The sequence below is a fragment of the Lampris incognitus genome, chromosome 8 (genome assembly GCF_029633865.1).
Source record: "Lampris incognitus isolate fLamInc1 chromosome 8, fLamInc1.hap2, whole genome shotgun sequence".
In the NCBI taxonomy this organism is placed as follows: Eukaryota; Metazoa; Chordata; class Actinopteri; order Lampriformes; family Lampridae; genus Lampris; species Lampris incognitus.
The window spans coordinates 19441789-19464111 of record NC_079218.1 but is presented as its reverse complement, the minus strand read 5'-3'; the positions used below and the strand labels follow the sequence as shown (position 1 = coordinate 19464111).

The following is a 22323-nucleotide window of genomic DNA, read 5'->3' as shown; positions in this document are numbered from 1 at the left end:
TGGAGGGGGCATTTTGCAACCCAAATGGCATTAGCCTCATATAATCCCATAGGTGTGCTGAATACTGTCTTGTGCTTATCCCGCTCAGCAACTTCTACTTGCCAGTACCCAGATGTGAGGTCAAGTGTGGAGAAGTTCTTTGCTTGCCCCAGGGCCTCCTCTATTCTTGGGAGAGGGAAAGCATCTCTAGTGCTGCAGGAGTTGAGTTTCCTATAATCAATGCATAATCACAGTGTGCTGTCCTTCTTAGTCACAATCACGACTGGAGAAGCATATGGACTTTTACTAGGGTGGATAACTCCTGCAGTCTCCATCTCCATAAAAAGCTTTCTCAGAGCATCCGGGTGGCATAGCGGTCTATTCCAGTGCCTACCAACATGGGGATTGCTGGTTTGAATCCCTGTGTTAGTCTCCAGCTTGGTCAGGTGTCCCTACAGACACAATTGGCCGTTTCTGCGGGTGGGAAGCTGGATGTAGGTGTGTGTCCTGGTTGCTGCACTAGTGCCTCCTCTGGTCAGTCGGGGCGCCTGTTCGGGGGGGAGGGGGAACTGGGGGGGAATAGTGTGATCCTCCCACACGCTACATCTCCCTGTCATAACTCCTCACTGTCAGATGAAAAGAAGCGGCTGGGGACTCTACATGTATCGGAGGAGGCATGTGGTCTGCAGCCCTCCCCAGATCGACAGAGGGGGTGGGGCAGCGACCGGGACGGCTCAGAAGAGTGGGGTAATAGGCCGAATACAATTGGGGAGAAAAAGGGAGAAAATTTCTAAAAATAAATAAAAAATAAAAATAAATTATTTCTCACATCTTGCCACTGGGAAGGTGGGGTTTTTTGATATGGGAGATGAAACGGTCTTGTGTCGACCAATGGGATCTTGTGCTGCACTGTCTTTGTGTGGCCATAGTCTGTGGGGTGTTGTGAGAAATTTGTTGCATTTCTCTCAACGAGCTCTTTAAAGAGAGAGCGGTGTTGCTCGTCCTCTACTGCTGCTCCACTGAGGTTCACATTACAGCTAGTAACCACATGGTCAAAACTCAAGCAGGTATAATTGTTCTCATTACGTTTGCTTCCATTCTGTCCATTGTCAGTGAACTCCAACACATTCTGGACAAGAAAAACATCTGCCAGGTGAGAGCTGGATCTTATAGTGACTGCACGTTGGGAGAGATTCATCACCTGGATGGGAGCACAGCCATTCTTTACATCAGCAAGGACTTTAGCTACAGAGAGGAGTGGCTTTCGATGAAGCTGTATAAGCTTTCCTTTTTGGGCCAGATCTAATCTGACACATCAAGTCTATTTCCTTTCCCTTGGGGATATTATCTTGCATCCCCAGATAGCCAGATAGCCTTTTGGACATCCCGGACTCAATTGTGCCAGTCTTGCTGGACTTGGTAGGGAAAAACAAAGACATTGTTGTTCTGGGGTTTGTGGGGTCGGACCCTTTAGTCGACTGGTTAACGTTGTCGCCCATGATGCGGGAGACCCGGGTTCGTGTCCTGGCTGTGGCGGTACCTGGGCTGCCCCCTGAATTTGTAATATTGGTGTCAGAAGTGGGATGGTGAGGCCATTGGAGGTGCGTGCACCCAGAGGTGTGAGGGAGCTGGTATGCTGAAGCACTGGGATGCGCTTCCTGAAAGGGCGGGGGAGCATCCTGCTGCTGGCTCTTCCAAAGTCTCAAGAAGCCGCATCCAGGTCACAGCACCAAATGTAACCCAGAATTCTTTCTCTCTCAGCCCTCCTAGTCTATAGGGATCTTTCCTGCATGCCCTGGTTAACACTAGTGTCTCTGCATTGTGTTAAGGGTGGGTGTGTCTCGTGGGGGCACGAAACGGAGCCAGGTTCTTTTGCTGTGTTAGAGACTTTTATTTGCATACGTCTGAAAGTAAAGTGTCCTGCACAGGACTTTAATACGTGTCCTGTGCAGGACACCGTACTTTTGGGGTCCTGGGGCATTCACTTCACTGGTCTGGTTGGTAATCCTGTCATGCATGGTGGGTATAGAATCAGATAAAAAAAAATTGGGGGGGGAGCAAAAACAACATTTAGGAGTTTTCAACACAGGGCAGAGAAAAATAAAAACATCATCACTTTTCAAATTCCATAAATCACTCGAAAACCTACACATACAAAATACAGAACCTGCAAAAAAAATTGCTAAAATAGTTTAATGAAAAAATAGATATATACATAGCTGTAAGACAAACGAATTGATAAAATAAGATATACGATATTTTACATGCAGTTCTTGGTCTGACATGAACAGGTGATCTAGATTAACACATTTTTATGTATATGGTGTCAGAGAAAGACAGCTTTGTTTTTGAGCACAGATCGTATACTTAAAATCATCACAGTGATAATAATTTTGACAAGTTTATAAATATTGCTAGTATATTTATTCATATTCAGGAATTAAGTGTTTTTCCCCTGTTCCTTTTGTTGTTTTTAATTGTTATTCTTCTTCTCCTTTTTCTTGTTATTCTTTGTCTTTTCTTCTTCTTCTTCTTCTTATTGTCTGACTGACAACATGATTTATAAGGCACTTTTCTTCTGAATACTCGAGTTTCATATATTGACTACAAATTTTCCTCATGGAATATCTACAAGTCCACTTCCTGTGGCTTAGAATAATATTTATCATGATGCTGAATATGAAAATAATTGTACTTTCCAATTTTAACAGTCAAATTTGTTTTAAGATTCAACTACACATTACAACTAACAAGAAACACAATGAAATTGCAACATCTGCATTTTCCATAGAGATAAGAGAAGGTGATAATTTACTAATATATTTTCTTAACTCAGAAACTTGAACTTGAATGCCCTCTCATTGTGAGCTTGTTTTCAATGCTGTGCTGCCTTTGTTCTCTCTTTGTCAGAAGCAACAGAGAGAGAATCAAATTAATTTGTTGAAGGAATATTAAAATCCCCAAATCACTAATTATAACAACATAAGAAAGTCTGTGTAACAAATTACATTTCAAGAATATTTTTCTTCTAAACTTTATCCAAATGAAAGATGGAGCGGATATGCAAAACGTATTGATCCATGTACTACTATTAAGCTTTTTTTTATATATGTATTACACAGTGACAGTTGTAGGACCTTCTTTTAGCAGCAGTTAATTGACGGCAGTGTTGATCCATCAGTCCTAAGTGGCTGAACAGGCTCAATATGTTCTCTGAAGGGAGATGTTTTTCAGTTGCATCTAGAATTGGTGTTTCGGAATAGGATTTGTAAAATGTGTGAAGATTTCATCAACTGATGAGTTTAGTTGCTTACCTCCCAGTGGCTGTAAAACAGTGAAACATCATTTTGAATTTTAACGGGTTTTGTTTAGACTGTTCATGAACTCATTTACTGTATTGAATGTGTATGAAAAGAAAATCCTCACAAGGCTTTATGAAAAGGAAACCACTTAAAGTTATGTCAGTCAATGGATATTTCGTCAACTGCTATGAAATTGAAATATAAAAGTTGGTAGTGATGCTTGGGACCGTGCTGCTCTGTGGCCACGTAAAGGGGAAGATGCTCAACATGCTTCTGGAGAGGATGCTTGGCGTTTATATATATAATCTCTTCTCTCATCGGTAGTCCATCGAAACAGTGATGACTGTGATGCAGTTTAAGCTCAGCAAGCACGTCTGTGGTCCATCAGGCCTGCATTACAGCGACAATATCATCCACATTTGTCATAGACGGATATGGTTTGAGTTGGTCTGTTATGTCTTGCACGGTGGGCCTTATCATAGGCTTCTTGTTTCTTTTGTTCAACAGCTGTTCTCGATTGCCTTACTGTGGAGCACCATCTCTGTCTGTCTAGGGCCACTGTCTCCCAGCTGGAGTCATCTGTGCTGCAGATCTTCATGTAGCACTTGAGCACATCTTTGAAGCAAAGCTTCTGGCCTCCCTGCTTCCTTTTTCCCTGGCACAGCTCGCCATAGAAAACCTTTCTTGGTTGGCGGTTGTCAGGCATTCTTCTCACGTGGCCGGCCCACCTGAGCTGGAAGGCTGTTATTAGGGCTTCAACACTGACAGTACCAGCACATCTCAATACTTCCACATCGGGCACCTTGTCTTCCCATCTGATTCGTAGCACTTTCCACAAATGACGAAGCTGTATGCCAGTGAGCTTGTTGATGTGCTTGCGATACAAGGTCATACATTAACTGGAGTATAGTAGAGACGGGAGAACAGCTGTGTTGTAGATCTTGATCTTTGTTGTCAGCCTATGTCATGGTGGGACCAAAGTCATTTGTGGAGGGCACCAAAGGCTTTTGAGGCTGTTTGGATTCTTCTATCCACTTTTAAGTCAGAGGAGTTTGTATCTAACCTTAGCACAAAAAGTAAGGAAATGTGTGTTTGGTAGATTATTTCTTTGTTGTAACAATGCTTCTTGGCAATAAATCTTATATCAGGCACCTGATTGTCAGCACCTGGGGTACCAGAAGCTCAAAACAGGAGTCAATAGCAACAGCAAAATAAGCAAGCTGTTTGGCATTGGCAGAGAAGATATGGCAAATTTTTCATGGGCGCAACCCATATACTCAGCTCAGCTGCTCAGCCCACAAATGCTTGTTCCTTACAAATGTGGCACCATTTAAAAGGGAAATAAACAGGCTTTCCAACGGTATAAGATTTATTGCCAAGAAGCATTGTTACAACAAAGAAATAATCTACCAAACACAAATGTCCTTACTTTTTGTGCTAAGTATATATATATGTATGACATGGAGCGTTTTTTTTTCTTTTTTTCTTCTTCCGGAAACCGTTAATGGTGTAGATAAAAGTGCTCAACAAATGAAGAGTGGAATATTAAGATAGATGTAGGAAAAAAACTTTACTGCATTTCAGTACAAGCTTGTTTCCTGCATTGTGCACTCATCAGCATGCCAATGTGATCACATTGGCAGCTTAGACCGTAGTTGTATTTTGGGGCTGTACAAATAAACTTGACTTGAGTTGACTTGACTTAAAACTGTTTCCTACACCATGAGTTTTGGATACCGATAAAGACTAACAGGTTAAGTTTTCCTGAATTGACTGTCAATTAACTAAGGAGGTACAACTATGGGTCACTTTCATCCACAAATGTTTTGTCTTGCCGACAACATGTTCATATACAACTTTGTTGTAGTTCCCAAGAATACATGTAAACAAGTCAAGTCAGGTTCACTTTGTCATATACATATAAAAAGTACCATGTACCTTCAATTGCAATGAAATGCATGTGCCCTTAAAACTATATATAAGGAAATAATAACAAAAACAATAAATAAGAAATCGGAAATCCAACAAAATAATAAATCACTGAAGTTATGTGAGGCGCCTACTGTTCATTATTCTGACCGCCAGGGGGTAAAAGGTGTCTTTGAGGTGGCTGGTCTGAGCTCTGATGCTCTGTAAGCGTTGTCCTGAGGGAAGGATGGAGAACAGACCACGTGCTGGGTGGATGGTGTCCTCCATCATACTTAGGGCCTTCCTTCTGCAAATGTCCTGAAGCTGTGGCAGTGCTGTTCCTGTGATTTTTGAAGCCGTTTTTACGATCCTACTCAGTTTTTTGTGGTCCTGGTCAGTCAGGTTGCCAAACCACACCAGTATTCTTTCAGTAAGGATGCTCTCTATGGTAGTCTGATAGAAACTAACCAGGGTTTTTGTGGACATTCTGATTATTTTTTTAGACATCTCAGAAAGTCTAGTCTCTGTTGTCCCATCTTAATTGGGCGGCATGTTGGCCTAGTGGTTAGCGCTGTCGCCTCACAGCAAGTCAAGTCAAGTCAGTTGTATTTGTATAGCCCAATATCACAAATTTGCCTCAGTGGGCTTTACAGCAACACAACATCCTGTCCTTAGACCTTCTCATTGGATAAGGAACAATTTCCTAAAAAAAAAACAACCCTTTAACAGGGAGAAAAAATAGGAGGAAACCTCAGGGAGAGCAACAGAGGAGGGACCTCTCTCCCAAGACGGACAATGTGCAATGGATGTTGTGTTTACACAATTTACAGAATACAACAGTGAAAGAGGATAACAGAGTTATAATGGAATTATAAAATATATGAAGAATATAATGCGCAGGATGCCAAGCAGTGTCCAGACGTCACAAGAACAGCCCAGGACCCAAGCAACGCGACCAGCATCACCATGTAAAAAAAACCCAAAAAAACAGGATAACAAAAGTTATATGGCTTTATAAGATATATAAAAAGAAAATGTGATGAGGGGAATGCCAAGCAGCATCCAGGTGGCACCACCATCACCAAGGAGACCTGGGAGGAGGACTGACTGTACGTGTACACAAGGGAGACTCACATGACACCATTCACACAGAAAAAGAGAAAGGAGAAGACATCATTCAGAGAGAGAGAAAAGACGTGAGAGAAGAGAACAATTTGCAATAGTCATTGGTCATAATCAGTTAAGTCATCAATTAGTCATAATCTATATGCTATAATCTCGGCAAAACAGTGGTTGGTAAATTCATTGAAACAGAAACCGACCCACCATGCAGTACAGGTTGTGAAGCACTCAACTTAAAGGCAACTAATTGAAAGCTAAGGCAAAAAGAAGAGTTTTAAATTTGGATTTAAAGGACTCAAGAGACTCTGATTGTCTGATGGCAGCGGGCAGGTTATTCCACAAGAACGGGGCCCGACAGGAAAAGGCCCTGCCACCAGCTGACTTTTTAACTTTGGGTACACACAAGAGCCCTGTATTTTGAGAGTGAAGAGCTGGAGATAGAATGTACGGTTTAAGGTGATCAGACAGGTAAGATGGGGCAAGCCTATTTAGGATTTTATAAGTCAGCAGAAGCACCTCGTATTCTAATGTAACATGGGTAGGAAGCCAATGAAAGGAGGCAAGAATTGGTGTAATATGGTCAAATTTTCTAGATTTAGTTAGGATTCTAGCAGCAGCATTCTGAACCATCTGAAGACTTTTAGTACTAGAATGTGGCAGACCTGAAAACAGAACATTACAGTAATCAAGTCTGGAGGAAACAAATGCATATATTAGAGTCTTTGCATCAGCCGTGGACAGAAAAGACGAAATTTTAGCTACGTTACGTAAGTGAAAAAAAAGGCAGTCTTGGTGATTTCTTTAATGTGCTTATCAAAGGAACGGCTGGGATCAAACGTAACACCAAGATTTTTGGCTGCCACACTTTGTGAAACCACAGAGTTGTCAATTGTTATCGTTACTTGATCAAACTGGTGTCTGTGTCTAGCAGGGCAAATGACAAGCATCTCAGTTTTATCCGAATTTAAAACCAGAAAGTTAAGTGACATCCAGTTTTTCACAGTAGCCAATCAGGCCTCTAAATTAGTCATTTGAGTATGATCATCAGCCCTTATAGGTCCATAAAACTGAGTATCATCAGCATAGCAATGGAAATTTATTCCATAACTGTGTATAATTTGGCCAAGAGGTGAACTATAAAGAGATAAAAGTAGAGGGCCAAGAACTGAGCCCTGAGGTACACCATATTTAACGCCAGAGAATTTTAATGTCATATTACTATAGCAGACACAATGTGTTCTTCCAGATAAGTAGGACTTAAGCCATGAGCGAACTAACTCAGAGACACCAAAATTTCAATTTATCCTGTCTAATAGTATACAGTGATCAGTGGTGTCAAAGGCTGGACTGAGGTCCAGTAGTAGAAGCACAGAAGTGGAATCGGAGTCCATAGCTAGTAAAAGATTGATCACCACTCTGGTCAGAGCAGTTTCAGTGGAGTGACAGGGCCTGAAAGCCGATTGAAAAGGTTCATATAGATGGTTTTCTTATATATGGGTCGAAAGTTGTTGATACACAACTCTCTCTTGTACTTAAGAAAAGAATGGAAGATTAGAGACTGGTCAACTATTATTAAGAGACCCTGGATCGATGTGTGGTGTTTTAATTAGAGGTTTAACCACAGCTGTCTTAAACTGCTGGGAACAATGCCAGTAGTAAATGATAGATTAACAATGTCTAGCATTGTAGGTCCCAGAAAATGCCAGAGGTCTTTAAAAAGTGTTGCTGGTAAGGGGTCAAGTAGGCAAGCAGTTGATTTAGAAGCTGATATGAACTTAGTCAAAATATAAAGAGAGATAGTCTCAAAAGCTGTAATAACAGGGACTATTAATGACTCATTGTATAGATATGAATTGTAAGACAGGGTCTGCTGGAGTAGCTGGAGTTGAAGAACTAATTTTATTTAAGATCTCATCAACCTTATTGCAGAAAAAAATCTAGAAATTCATGGGCTGTGAATGGTGAGCAGCTAATAGATGGCTGCTTTTTAGTAAGTTTAAATACAGTATCAAGGAGAAATCTGGGGTTATGTTTTTAATACTGATTAAGTGAGAGAGATATGCTGTTTTTGCAACAGATAAAGCACGTTTGCATTTCAATAAACACCCATGCCAAGATAGGTAAAAAACTTCCAATTTTAATTTTCGCTATTTACGTTCCAGTCTCCTGCAGGCCCGTTTAAGAGCATGTGTCTCATTGTTAAACCAGGGCGCAGGCCTCTTTAGTCACCTAGCTCTGGCAGTGAGAGGTGCAACTGAATCGAGCAGACTAGAAAGGGCCACATTTATGTCACTAGTGAAATTTTCAACAGAGTCAGTTACCACAGTAAAAAGAGCCAAGACTTCAGGCAGCTGCTGGCCAAATGCAGCTACAGTGGAGGGACCAATGTGATGAGTGGCAATTACATCTGTGCCGACATTAACTGGACAGGCCAATAATGCTTCAAATTTGATGAGAAAATGATCTGACACAGCAGATGTGGTTGGCAAGACATTCAGATCAGAAACAGCTATCCCTTTAGATAACACCAAATCAAGGGTGTTACCGCTGCAATGAGCCAACTCTTGAACAAACTGAGTGAACCCAAAAGTATCAACTAGTGCCAGAAAGGCTTTACTCAGAGGATCAGCAGCCATTATTCAGATGAATATTGAAATCATCAAAAATTAGAATCTCATCAGAGTGAGTAACAAGGCCTGAGACAAATTCTCCAAATTCTTCAAGAAATGAGTAAGAGCCAGAGGCCGATAGAGTATCACAATTTGGACTGAGCCGAGTCTATTCATGGCTGAGAGAGATAGAACAAGAGCCCCAAAAGACTGGAATTTAGATTGAGGTCTAGAAGTCATATTGAAAGTAGATTTATATATTAAGCCAACACCCCACCTTGTTTATTTGCCTGAGCTACATGGGCATAAATATTGTCAGGTGGGGAAGTTTAATTTAAGGGAAGGAAAACATTTTGGTTTCAGCCATGTTTCACATAACCCAATCATATCGAAACTGTTCAAGAATCAGATCATTTATTAGTAAGGCTTTGGTAGACAATGATCTGATACTTATGAAACCAAATTTAAGCATTTTGTGGAAGTGCTCAGTAGTAGGCAGAACTTTAGCGCTACCAATAGGTGAAATATTAATTGGAATTAGACACCTTGTTGACAATTTTGACAACCAATGCTTTGGACAATATGTGGTCACATTTTTGATAACATTAGATGTTTGGTTCTGTAGATTATTCTGTACTTTGTTGCACATTTCACCACCACCAGTGGTAGGAATAATTATTAGATTATTGTGATTTACACATTTAGGAGAGCTTGGGAGCAATACAGCAGGGTATGGAGACAGGCTCAATGTTATAGACCAAGCTATCAGTCTGATTATCTACACTGAGAAATTCCGTGACTAATCCTATTAATTAAACAACTTGACTCCACATCTGCACTAGATTTAAACCTAGCAGGCTCTCTAATCACCTGCAAACTGCTGAATGATAAGTCCCTGGTGTAAAAGCGCTATAAAAATGCAACTTGATTGACTGATTGATTGATTGAAACTAAACATAAACAGCTATATATATTGGTAGTTGGTAGACAAAAGAACGGCGCCGTCCCCAGTAGGGTGAATGCCGCCGGCTTTCAGCAGGTAAGGGCAGCCCCAGAAAGAAGGCCAGTTATCAACAAAGCTGAATCCCTGCTCATTACAGTAACGAGCCAGCCAGCAGTTCATTGAGGTGAGCCTACTGTGCATCTCATCATTAGCCCTCACAAGTAAGGGACCAGGGACAATTAATCGATGCCGATACATCTTTCTGGCAAACTTAAGCGTTCTGACTAGGCTGGCTTTTGTGATCTCTGATTGCTTCATCCTCGCATTATTGGTGCCGACATGCTTAAAGTAGTGGTGCTGTGTGTCTGGGTTCCCTGACTCTCCCTCCGTGATGCCTGCACCAAGATTATCCTCTATGACTCTGGCCCTCGGAGAGTCTGGCCCTGGGCAAACAGTGAACCAAGGCTGGCGAAGCTAATCTAACATTGTGGGTAATGGAGTCTCCTATCACTAGCGTGCGTTGCTTTACAGGAGCGGGAGAAGCACACTGACCAGTAGGACTACCAACAGGGCTGGTGAGTGGCAAAAACCGGTTTGCAGTTGGGAGAGGTGACTGCAGACCACGCCACACGACTGGTGGCTTGCTCTTGCAAGCCTTCCCATGCCGGTAAACAGAGACAAACACCGCCGCATCTGCCGACGAGGCTGAGCTAGTCCTAACAATAGCAGGTCTGCTGTCAGGCCTGGGGTTAGGGCTATCTGGAGTGCCCATCATATCTAATGTAATCCTAGCCGAAAGAAGCTGCTCTAACTCACGGACACGTCTCTCTAGTAGAGACAACCTATCTGTAACTACGGAGCAGCCACCACAAACCATGGTTTTAATGAGGCTGCTTTGACTGCGAATGAGCTAACTGCTAAGCTAGGCTAAGCTCAAAGCTAGTAACAAACTAGGAGCGAGAAGCTGCCTACTAAACACAAGAGTCATATGAGAAAGAAAATTAGAGAATCTAGCGATAAGTGAACTAAGCACAGAAAATAGCTACTTCAGAACAAACCGAAGAGGTTAGGGCAGAATATAGAGAAGAGATAGTAAGAAAATAAAAGTTGTCGATCTCACTAAGCCGCCTCTCATGAAGGTGGAAGCTGGTAACAGCTGGCAGTGAAGTCCACGGACCAACACCAAAGAAGATCCTGGGTTCAAACCCCGGGATTGTCCAACCTTGGGGGTTATCCCAATGTAATTTCTGTGTGGAGTTTGCATAGTCTCTCCGTGTCAGCGGTGGGTTTTCTCCAGGTGCTCCGGTTTCCCCCACCATCAAAAAGACATGCATGTTAGAGTTAATGTTAAGTCTGTGCCCTTTACTGAGGCATGGCAAGAAGAACTGGAGTTGGTCACCGGGTGCTGCACGGTGGCTGCCCACTGCTCCTAGCTACACAGCTAGGATGGGTTAAATGCAGAGCATAATTTCCCCATGGGGATTAATAATGTATATCAAACTCAAAATTATTATTAATAATAATAACAACACAACTGATGTTTAGGAACCAGGAGAGAGAATCTGAGATCTGAACGCCTAAATATCTGAAGTTCTTCACAATTTCAACAGGGACATCATTAATGTAAACTGGTGTCTGAACTGTTTTCGACTTCCTAAAATCAACAATTAGCTCCTTTGTTTTTTCAACATTTATAGAGAGGTTGTTATCTTGACACCATATTGATGAGTCCCTCACCTCCTTCCTGTAGACATCTTCATTGTTGTCATTTATCAGTCCAATTATTGTGGTGTCATCTGCAAATTTCACTATGGTGTTGTGATATTTGGCCACACAGTCATGTGTGAACAGACTGTAGAGTAAGGAACATGTGTGAATATATATATATATCAACACAGATACAGGGAAAAAAGTTTTAATGCATATTCTGGCCTCACAAGATTACCTGTCGGCTTATCAAATGCACTGGTCTCATGGGTTGGATGTGACGATGCTACTGTGGTGACATGACACATTTTCACACAGAGCCCACAAGACTACATCAACATATCAAATCTGTCAAATTCTGTCACATGCATGAGGATGTTGATGAGGACGTCCAGTCAGATCATCTGCTTACCTAATACCTAAACAATGGTTTTGTTTAGGTATTACATTAGATATACATGGTTAAGTTTATGTGTTTGGTTTGGTTAAATTCAGACTAATTATCTGGGTCATCAGGCATTAAGCACAATGATCTGCACTGAGTGTAAATGAGGGTTAAAAGTTTATCTGTGAATGTTGGCGGTCAACTTCTTTTGGAAACTGCAAATAAAATTGTACACAAATATTTTGTCCGTTCGACCGGGCTGTTGCTCTGATGTGGAACTGGAGTGCTTCTCACCAGTGCAAGGGGGGAAAGACCGAGGGGGACAGCAGTATTCAATATTTATGCTTCATAAATTGAGCAACAAAGTAGGTGCGTGGTTACTGTATGTGTGCATCTATGTTAGCCGCCCATGCAAATTGCAGCATTCCATGCTGGCACTGGCTGTACTCCAACAGTCAGCTGCAGCTGCTGTTGCCCGGCAACGTACACCGTAGTTCAATTCTGCTTGGGTGCCTTGTGGAAATGTGCTGTCACCCTCCACACACACACACACACACACACACACATCGTTAAAGACACACACAAACACACACTAACCCACTCTCCACCAGCACCACTGCCGTCGCCCTACTCATTTGCTTAAATTTTACATTATTCATTGTTGCACATGCTGCAATGATCTTATTACAAAAGTATGCAATTAGAACGGTGGTCCAAAACATCGATTTTTATAAAACTGTGCGCGCGTGCGTGTGTGCGTGTGTGTAAAAGTATCTCATTTGTGTGTGTAAAAGTATCTCATTACTGAATCTGGGTTCTGTGGATCTGGGCTGTGCCTACTTCCATACTGAAAGTCTCCAGAGTAGCTGAGTAGAGTGGCTAACTAATTTGTAAAAAAAAAAAAAACTCAAAAAGAGATATGGAGATGTTAACATTGATGAGGTTTTAGTTTTAAGTCTGGTTATGTTCAATACATATTCAAGTAATAGTAAAAATGGTGTAGAAGGCAGGACAGTAGTTGTTACATTAGTCCTGCAGGTGCATCCATTACATGGCTTGGCTGACTGGGGGTCTTGTGGTGTCAAACTCAATGGGGCTCCAGAGGCTTCTTTCTATCGCTGAGCTATCCTCCTGAATGAATCCGTTTACCCGTTTGCCAAATTCTGTTTACGGAAACAATATCCAAGCAACTCTCTGACGTACAAAAGTAGACAAAAAATTAAGTCTTGAGCGTCTTTCTGATGAGGGTACAGAGAGATAAAAACATTTGTTTTTTTTTTCATTCAAAGTACCAGCTGGGATTCTGGAAACAAACGTTACCATGCACATAACTTTTTATCAGTTTGTGTAACCAAAACTGATGTCAACGAAATAACCCTGGCACATACTGTAATTACTTGGATACTACAGTAAATGGTCCAGGCCCAGGCAGTGAATTTCAGATCAGAAAAAAAATATCTGAATCAACAGTGATGGAGTTGTCTGTTTAACCAGAGCACACAGTATGCACAGATTTAATCAAGAAAAACTGTTAAACACTAAGGTGGATCAAGAGAAATAACACAAATGCAGATTCATCCATACACAGATATACAAAATGAAAGGCGGGTCAGGAGTTTGGACAGAGTCACAAGTATACAGGATTTATACCTTAAAGAAAGAAATCTGTATTGCAGTAAATGCAATAATCTAGGAAGAAACATCTCTTTTCACGTAGTAACCTTTATGGCTAATGCATACATACAATTGTATGAGTTACTGATTGCTGAAAACATTGCATTCCTATGGTTTCAACTCTTAATAATTATACTGCGAAAATGTCTTCTCAAGTTGCCTTTTGCTGCAAGGCTTGCATGCAGGTTTTCTTGCTGTCACTTAGTCACTCACTGCTTTGTGCATTCAGGGACTTTACATTGAACAAAGATCTTGTAGTTAAACGTGACCCAAATTTACGCATCAACAAATAACGAGTTTGACATGAAAAAGATGAAGAGAGAGATGGAAGAGTGGCGTGCAAGTATTTATAGCCTTTACTTTAAAGTCAAGCTCCGAGTATTGTGAGCAAAAAATTCACCCTTCTCTCTCTCCTCTCTCTCTCTCTCTCTCTCTCTCTCTCTCTCTCTCTCTCTCTCTCTCTCTCTCTCTCTCTCTCTCACACACACACACAGATACACATCACACACATACAGATACACATAACACACAACACACATATACACACTGTGAATGATTTCACCCCATTAAAAATCCCTTGCTGAGGCTAGCCTTATTATCCAAGGAGCAGGAACTTGAGATTTCTGTCTCTTCCCCCTCTAGTCTAGCATCCATTATTTAAGAGCATGTTGATCACATTGAGTTTAAGCCCCCGCTTTGAGACTCTTCTCCCGTTATGCGTTTCATTTCCTTTGGCCCTGTTTTTTTCCCCGTACGCTTTGCAAATTTGACAAATACTGTGTAATACTATCGTGATACTACTACATGAGTGTATGCTCATGCGATTGCGTGTACATTTAAATATTAAATCAAACCATGCTGTTTGACATTGTGTGCCATTCTCTCAGTGTTGTGTCGGTATTAGCCCACCTTGTCTTGAAGTCAGAATATCAAAACGTATATCCATTATCCATACTCCCGTGTGTCCTCCTCCTAAAAGTGCTTGCTGTTTGTCTATGCTCTTTCCTCAGCTGTCCCCTTCCCTCTAAGTCACCGTCTGACGATGAAGGAGGTCATCGACAGTGAAGGGAAGCCTCGCGTGGACCTGCTCAAGGCCCACCTTACCAAGGAGGGACGCGTGGAGGAGGCAGTCGCACTGCGTATCATCAATGAAGGCGCGGCTATCCTGCGCCAAGAGAAAACTATGCTGGACATAGAGGCGCCAGTCACAGGTACCGGTGTTTTGTTCAGGGTCTGAAAACTTTATCAAGACAGTTCCTCTTAACAGGGTCCATAGGGCTTGAGACCCCATTCCCAGCCCACGGCATCATATTACTGATGCTTTTGCCAAAGCGTTGATACATGACATGCAAGGTTCCCTGTGGTGTCTGTATGAGACATGCTGGGTTAAACACTACTTAACCTCAACCCAGAACTTAACTACTACATAACCTTGACCCTAAACACAACGGCTACGGAATCTGTATACCATTAATAATCATATAGCAGGCTCGAATTTTTACATCTGAGTCAATGGATTGCCCTCCCACGCCTCTACACAGATGCCGAAGGGTACCTTGAGCATCATAAATCAACGCTTTGGTATAGAGTCAGTATATGATGGCATGGGATGAAAATGCATTGGGCTTGAGCATGGGTCACCCAGTTGAAGGATGCTCTCTCTAACCCTTAAACCACATTGCTGCACATCCTTAGTTAGCATAATGGGGGGGGGGGGGGCGCTTGACTCTTTAGTATAGCACTGTTTCCTTATAACTCATATAATCATTGCGTTTTGCTTATTTTGCTATAACTTATGCATTGATTGTATATATTCTGCATTATTTCACTATAACATATACAATCATTTAGTGCCCCATTGAGTAGTTATTGTAAATCTGCTGCTGCTTTTCTATTCCGTCCATTCGGCACTGATGGCAAGTTTATCTGTCTTGGATGAGGGATCCCTCCTCTGTTGCTCTTCCTAAAATTTCTCCCATTTTTTCTTGACAAGATTTTTTTCTGTAGAGTTTATTTTCTCATCTTAATCAAAGGTCTAAGGATAGGGGGTGTGGTGCTTTGCACAGAATGTAATTGTGGTTGTAAAATTTTGAATTAAGGGTGTAAAAATCCAATTCAATTCAACCTTTATTTAAGATTCTCGGAGAGATCATGGGGGGGGGGGTGACCCTCATTTACAATGATGCCGAGATTACACTGTGGAAAATAAAAACAAGATCAACAGACAAAATCAGTTAAAATAGTTACCACGGGACATGCAACCATACAAATCAACAACAAAATCAGTTAAAACAGTTACAGACAGGTAATGGACAGTTATTAAGTACATTCCTGAAGCATCCAAGAGGTATAAGTGTAGTCAGTTTTAAGTCGCATTGCAAAAGATTCCATGAGTCCTGGCACTAATAGTAGTCTTAATACCAGTAACACCAGTCTTTCCAAGATCAGTCGTGGCACGAGGTACCTAAAGAACCATCCAGACACTGGAACGAGTTAAAAGTGGACCAGGGTTCCGATGCAACATAGATGTGATATATGATGGTAATTTTCTGACCAGGGCTTTATAGATGTAAAGATACCAATGATTATTGCCTCTCTCAGTCAGAGAAGACCAAACAACCTTATTATAGAGGATACAGTGGTGAGTATTTTAGCTATCATCAGTAATAAACCTTGGGGCTGAGTGCTAAACAGAATCTAAGGGCCTAAGTGTGGAGGCAGCAGCGGGTCTGTAAATTACACCCCTATACTGCAGAACTGAAAGGAAAGTCGATTCAACAATCCTCTTCATACAAGTCAAAGGAAGGCTGGTTTTATTTCTGTATAAAATGCAAATCTTTTGTCGTAAATTGTCAACAAGGTTCCTGATGTGGTATTTAAATGTAAATTTGTTGTACAGCTAGATGCCAAGATACTTGTATTCTATAACCCTTTCAGTATTTGAACTGTTGATAATAGAGATATGCAGATTACAATACTCTATTTTGTTGGGTCTCGAGAAAACCATGAAATTCATTTTATTTCCATTAAGTGTAAATTTAAGATTAATAAGAGAATGTTGCAGTGCTTGAAAGGAGAGTTGGAGTTTCTTGATGGCTAATTGAACAGAATCAGCACTACGCTACAAAATCGTATTGTCCGTGTAAAGATCATTTTGGCAAACATGCAGGGAAAGGACAATTTCAGTGATATAAATGGTGAACAGGACAGGACCCAGAATGGATCCCTGCAGCCTGCCCACTGTAATCTGCAGGAATCCAGACTGGGCTCCCCCCATCCTCACACACTGATGTCTCCCACACAAGTAATTCTGAAACCACCTGCAAGCATCCCCATCAAAGCCGGTAATAAGCATTGGTGAAGAATGATCGACTGTATCAAATGCTTTCGCTAAATCTGTGTGAATATAGCGGCACGATGTTTCCTGCTGTCTAAACTGGTTATCAAATCATTTAATACTAGTGTGACAGCTGAAGTAGTGCTGTGATTAGCTCTAAAACCAAATTGACGTGAACTTAGGATGGAAAGTTCTGAGAGGAATGATTTCAGCTGTTTGTTCACTAACGAGTCCAGAATTTTTGAAAGACGGCAATTTTGAAATTGGGCGATAGTACAAATAAATTTGACTTGACTTGACATAACATCCACATGACTATGGTGTAGAACTGGCTAATCAGGTGTAGGTATACTTTTGGCTTTTTTTTTCAGCCCTAACTGAGACCCTTTTAACTTTGTCGGTAAATGGGATGATAACAAAATGCTTGGTGTACACTCATGTGGCTGGATATTGTTTTGGTCCCCCTCCCCCTTTTTCTTCCAATTGTACCTGGCCGATTACCCGACTCTTCTGAGCCGTCCCGGTCACTGTTCCACCCCCTCTGCCGAGCCGAGGAATGCTGCAGACTACCACATGTCTCCTCCGATACATGTGGAGTCACCAGCCGCTTCTTTTCACCTGACAGTGAGGAATTTCACAAGGGGGACATAGCGCGTGGGAGGATCACATTATTCCCCCCAGTTCCCCCTCCCCCCTGAACAGGCACCCTGGCTGACTAGAGGAGGCGCTAGTGCAGCAACCAGAACACATACCCACATCTGGCTTCCCACCCACAGACACAGCCAATAATGTCTGTAGGGATGCCCAACCAAGCCGGAGGTAACATGGGGATTTGAACTGACCATCCCCGTGTTGGTAGCCAATGGAATAGGCCGCTATGCTACCCGGACACCCATGTGGCTGGATATCTTTTTGGATGAACATATTTCAAATTGAGTATTTGGTTACCCTAATATAAATATGCAAATAATTTTGCCACATCTAACTAGCTTTTCTTGAAGTGGCTCAGATGTGTTGCACAGAAGAAATGGTAAAAATAAGTGACATTGGCTCTGTTGTTCCTGGTGATGATGAGCTGTTTAACTACTGTAGTATGCTAATCAGCAAGCTCCCTGTCCCAGCTCAAAGGAACTGAAACTTCAAATTTAGGTAAGTGGTGGCTCAGGATGGCCTGCAGTAAATCAACAGCCTTTCCCCCATATTCTGTATCATATTGTGGTATTTCTACTGCGAAAATTAGTATTTTTGGAAGAGATTCTCACTGTCAAATAGAAAGACAGAGAAACACGGAGTGATAATGTGCAGTTATTTACTACAGTCTTGTACCAAAATAAATAAAGAACCTGACTGGAATCCAAAGGAAGATGAGAAGTAAAGATAGCAAAGTAGGACTGTATGTGTGTGGTATTTCTCACTACAAGGAGCTGTCTTTGAGGTCTTATTATTACATCATGTAAAAAAAAGAACAAGACCGAGCGTACTTCATAAGCACTCTATCTGTCTTTATATCTCCTGTCGAGAAGGTTTTACCAAAGCATTATTTCATTAAAGGGAAGGTATTTTTCACTCTGACTTGAGACTGAAGAGCTTTGAGTTTAAAAAGAAACCTTCCCGGCTCTGTCTCCTGGCTCTTAACTGACCTCTTTCTGGTCCAACGTGATTATGTTCCACACACCCCCAGTAATCCTGACTCATCCACACCATGGAGACAACACGGCATCAGCAGGAGCAACAGTAGTATGTAGATGGTGCAAATGAGCTGCATCTGTGGTGTGGCTGAAATACTTGTAAACTGTGTGTGTGTGTGTGTGTGTGTGTGTGTGTGTGTGTGTGTGTGTGTGTGTGTGTGTGTGTGTGTTATCTGTGTTTATGCGTGTTTATGTAAATGTGTTTGTCTGCATTCATAGTGTATGCACAGGCAATCACATGTGCATGTGCATGCGTTTGTTCCATGCAAATACTTGTGTGTGTGTGGGGGGCGGGGGTGGGGGGGGGTGGGGTTGAATAGCGCTGCAAAAATTTGTACGTTTTTCCTTGGAAATTGCTGTCACAGCCCGGAAAAGGTTAAATCATGCTTGGCCATTTGACACTTTTGACAGCTTTCACTTGACACCTATCTTCACGGTCGCACATCTCCAGTGTTTCGTAAGGTTGTGGGGAACCTCTAAAGACTGCTGCTATGTTTGACCTGATGGCAACTTTGAATGCCAAGACTTTGTGCAATAGCGCGTACTGAAAGATTGTCCTTATAAAGAAGCAGTATTTCATAATTCTCGAGGGATGGCAGAAGTTCTTAACCAGTGAGGGTATAAGTGTATGTTTTCCTCTGTGCTAAAGTACGCCTTTGTGGGGAGGCGCTAGCAATTCAGCTGCAAAGGATCCCAATGATGATTTATTACTTTATGGACATGTAATGCTGGTATGTTAAACTGGCGTTGAATAGTTGACAAATGGGCTGATGAATTGAATTGAATGTTTTAAGAGAAGAGAGCCGGCAAATGGATTAAGTGCCCATTGACCTGAAGGAATTTTCCAGGCTCCTCTTCATGTCTGGAGTTGGGAAAATTGAGGCTCTATGTATTACACATGAATATGGACATTTGTGAGTACAGTGTTTATTCTCTTTTCCAGAGCTAGAACTATATGGAAATTTGTCTACAGATGTGTGTGTGTGTGTGTGTGTGTGTGTGTGTGTGTGTGTGTGTGTGTGTGTGTGTGTGCGCGCGCACGCGTGAGAGATTGTGTATGTGCACTGTATGTGCATGTTTATTCCTATATAATGAGACATTTAATGCACTTATATATCTTTACTTGATGTGAGCATGTGTGTGTTTGTGTGCGTGTGTGTTTGCAAGCATGTGTGTGCATGTGCATGTATGTGTGTGTGTATGTCTGTGTGTGTAGTTGATTGCTTTAGTCACACAAGCAGAGTCTCCCACTCACATTGCTCTAAGCTTTGAGTGGGCGAAGGCCACAGTGGAGCTGATAGGGTAGACGGAGAAGAGAGGAGATGGAAGATGAGTTGGACAGAACGAGACAGAGAAAGCTGATAATGAAAAATTGAAGGCAGTGAGGAAATGAGATGCAAGTTTGCACTCAGGAGTTACCATGTTCACCTTGAAAAGGAATGGACCCTCTGGGGTTCTCAGAGTCCCATTCAGCCTCCCATAGGGGTGGTTGTTGAGGCCAGTGAGTCTCTGCCACACCTGATAACCTCCACTACTTAACAGTATTGGAGATGGAGGACTTACAGGCAATATCTCCATGCCAACACTACATAAGGACAAGAAAAATTATATCTTTTTCTTTTTAAAAAAAATCATATCACCATAGAAACAAGAGTTTGCAACTTCTCACTCACTCCCCCACCTTCTCTCTGTCTCACTGTCTATCTATCCATCTATCCATCCATATATCTATCTATCTATGTATCTATCTATGTATCTATCTATCTATCTATCTATCTATCTATCTATCTATCTATCTATCTATCTATCTATCTATCTGTCTATCTGTCTGTCTGTCTGTCTGTCTGTCTGTCTGTCTGTCTGTCTATGTCTATCTGTCACTCTGGAACAACATGTGCTCATGCTGGCATATCTTGCCAGAACCCTCTCTACAATGTCTCAGTAAATGACATGAAATGACTGTCTGTTTTCCCTTAAAAGACACAAACACTTCTGTCATACATATGCATGCACACATGCTCATGCATATGTATTCCCATACTGTACCTAACATACATGTGCAGTACTTTGTACTTTGTGTTCTTCTTACTGCACCATGCTTACAGAGAGGTGACTGTGCAGGGTTCCTGTGCATGCATGCATGCACATGTGCTCAAACTCACACCCACGAAAAGATGCAGTTCAAAATACTCATTGACGGAATTATGCAATTTGGACGTTGTGTAACGTTAACGCTATAGAACTATAACACTGAAGCATAGTCATGATGCCGCCCATCTGGTTGTTGTTTTTCAGTGTGCGGGGACATCCACGGGCAATTCTTTGACCTTATGAAGCTGTTTGAAGTGGGGGGGTCACCAGCCACAACACGGTACCTGTTCCTTGGGGATTACGTGGACCGTGGCTACTTCAGCATTGAGGTAAGACCCTCAGAATCCTGGATTAGCTGTTCATTAATGCTCCAAACCTGAAGATCACCATGTTTGTATACCTTAACTGACTTCTATGGCGATATGTGGTAATAGCAATTGTGTATCACCTCTCCAATTCTGACAGATCCATTCCAAATGAATCACTAGTGCTGTTTTATCAGCACCAGTGGCGACCGCTGGCCAAAATATTTAGTGGAGTGGAAACAAAAGGCAATAAAAAAAAATAGCAAAACACTATGCAGTTCTGTGCACAGAAAGCAACACGAGGAAGGAAGGAAAGCTGGACAGTGGGAGGAATTAACAAAAGAACAAATACTCGTGCACTAAAATTGTGCACTGTGAATTTGCATTGAGAAATGCACTCCTGTTGACCTGGAGACAAACAGTTTCGTGGTACCGATTATTATCAGACAATCTCAGATCTCACCAGAGAGCGAATCAGAGATCGCACCAGATCACTCGCCAATGGTTGTTTCTCCTGCAACTGACAATGGACCAGCTCTGTACCCTTGCGGAAGGGCTGAGGGAGGCATGGGAGTTTGACCAGCCAGTCTACATGTGTTTTGTGGACTTGGAGAAGAGTTACAACTGTGTACCCCACGGCACTCTGTGGAGGGTACTGTGGGAGTATGGGGTACCGGGGCAGTTGCTACAAGCCATCCGGTCCTTGTATAACCAAAGTGAGAGCTGTGTCCGCATTCTCGGCACAAAGTCAAACACATTTTTGGTGAGTGTCGGACTCAGCCAAGGTTGTCCCTTGTCTCCGATTCTTTTTGTGATATTCATGGACAGGATCTCAAGGCACAGCCAAGTTGAGGAGTGTGTCCATTTTGGGAGCCTCAGAATTGCATCTCTGCTCTTCGTAAATGATGTGGTTTTGTTGGCTTCATCAGAACGTGACCTCCAGCATGCATTTGGGCAGTTTGCAGCTGAGTGTGAAATGGCTGGGATGAGAGTCAGCACCTCCAAGTCTGAGGCCATGATTCTCCACCGGAAAATAGTGGATTGCTCCCTCTGGGTTGGGGATGAGTTGTTGCCTCCAGTGAAGGAGTTCAAGTATCTCGGGGTCTTGTTCACGAGTGAGGGTAGGATGGAGTGGGAGATTGACAGGTGGATTGGTGCAGCATCAGCAGTAATGCGGACATTGTACCAGACCGTTGTGGTGAAGAGGGAGCTGAGCTGGAAGGCAAAGCTCTCATTTAAAAGACCATAGGTGGGGGTTGGAACGAAGATTGAC

The 22323-nt window shown here is 42.1% G+C and overlaps 1 protein-coding gene across 1 annotated transcript in view; it reads left to right on the top strand.

The window, feature by feature from the left end:
• Positions 1-1027: 1027 nt before the first annotated feature.
• LOC130116308 (protein phosphatase 3 catalytic subunit alpha-like) overlaps positions 1028-22323 on the top strand; it is a 44276-nt gene continuing 22980 nt past the window's right edge. The window contains exons 1-3 of the mRNA XM_056284228.1: positions 1028-1132; positions 14609-14840; positions 20950-21074. Coding sequence (XP_056140203.1) covers positions 1028-1132; positions 14609-14840; positions 20950-21074 — 462 coding nt within the window. The remainder of the gene's footprint in view (positions 1133-14608; positions 14841-20949; positions 21075-22323) is intronic.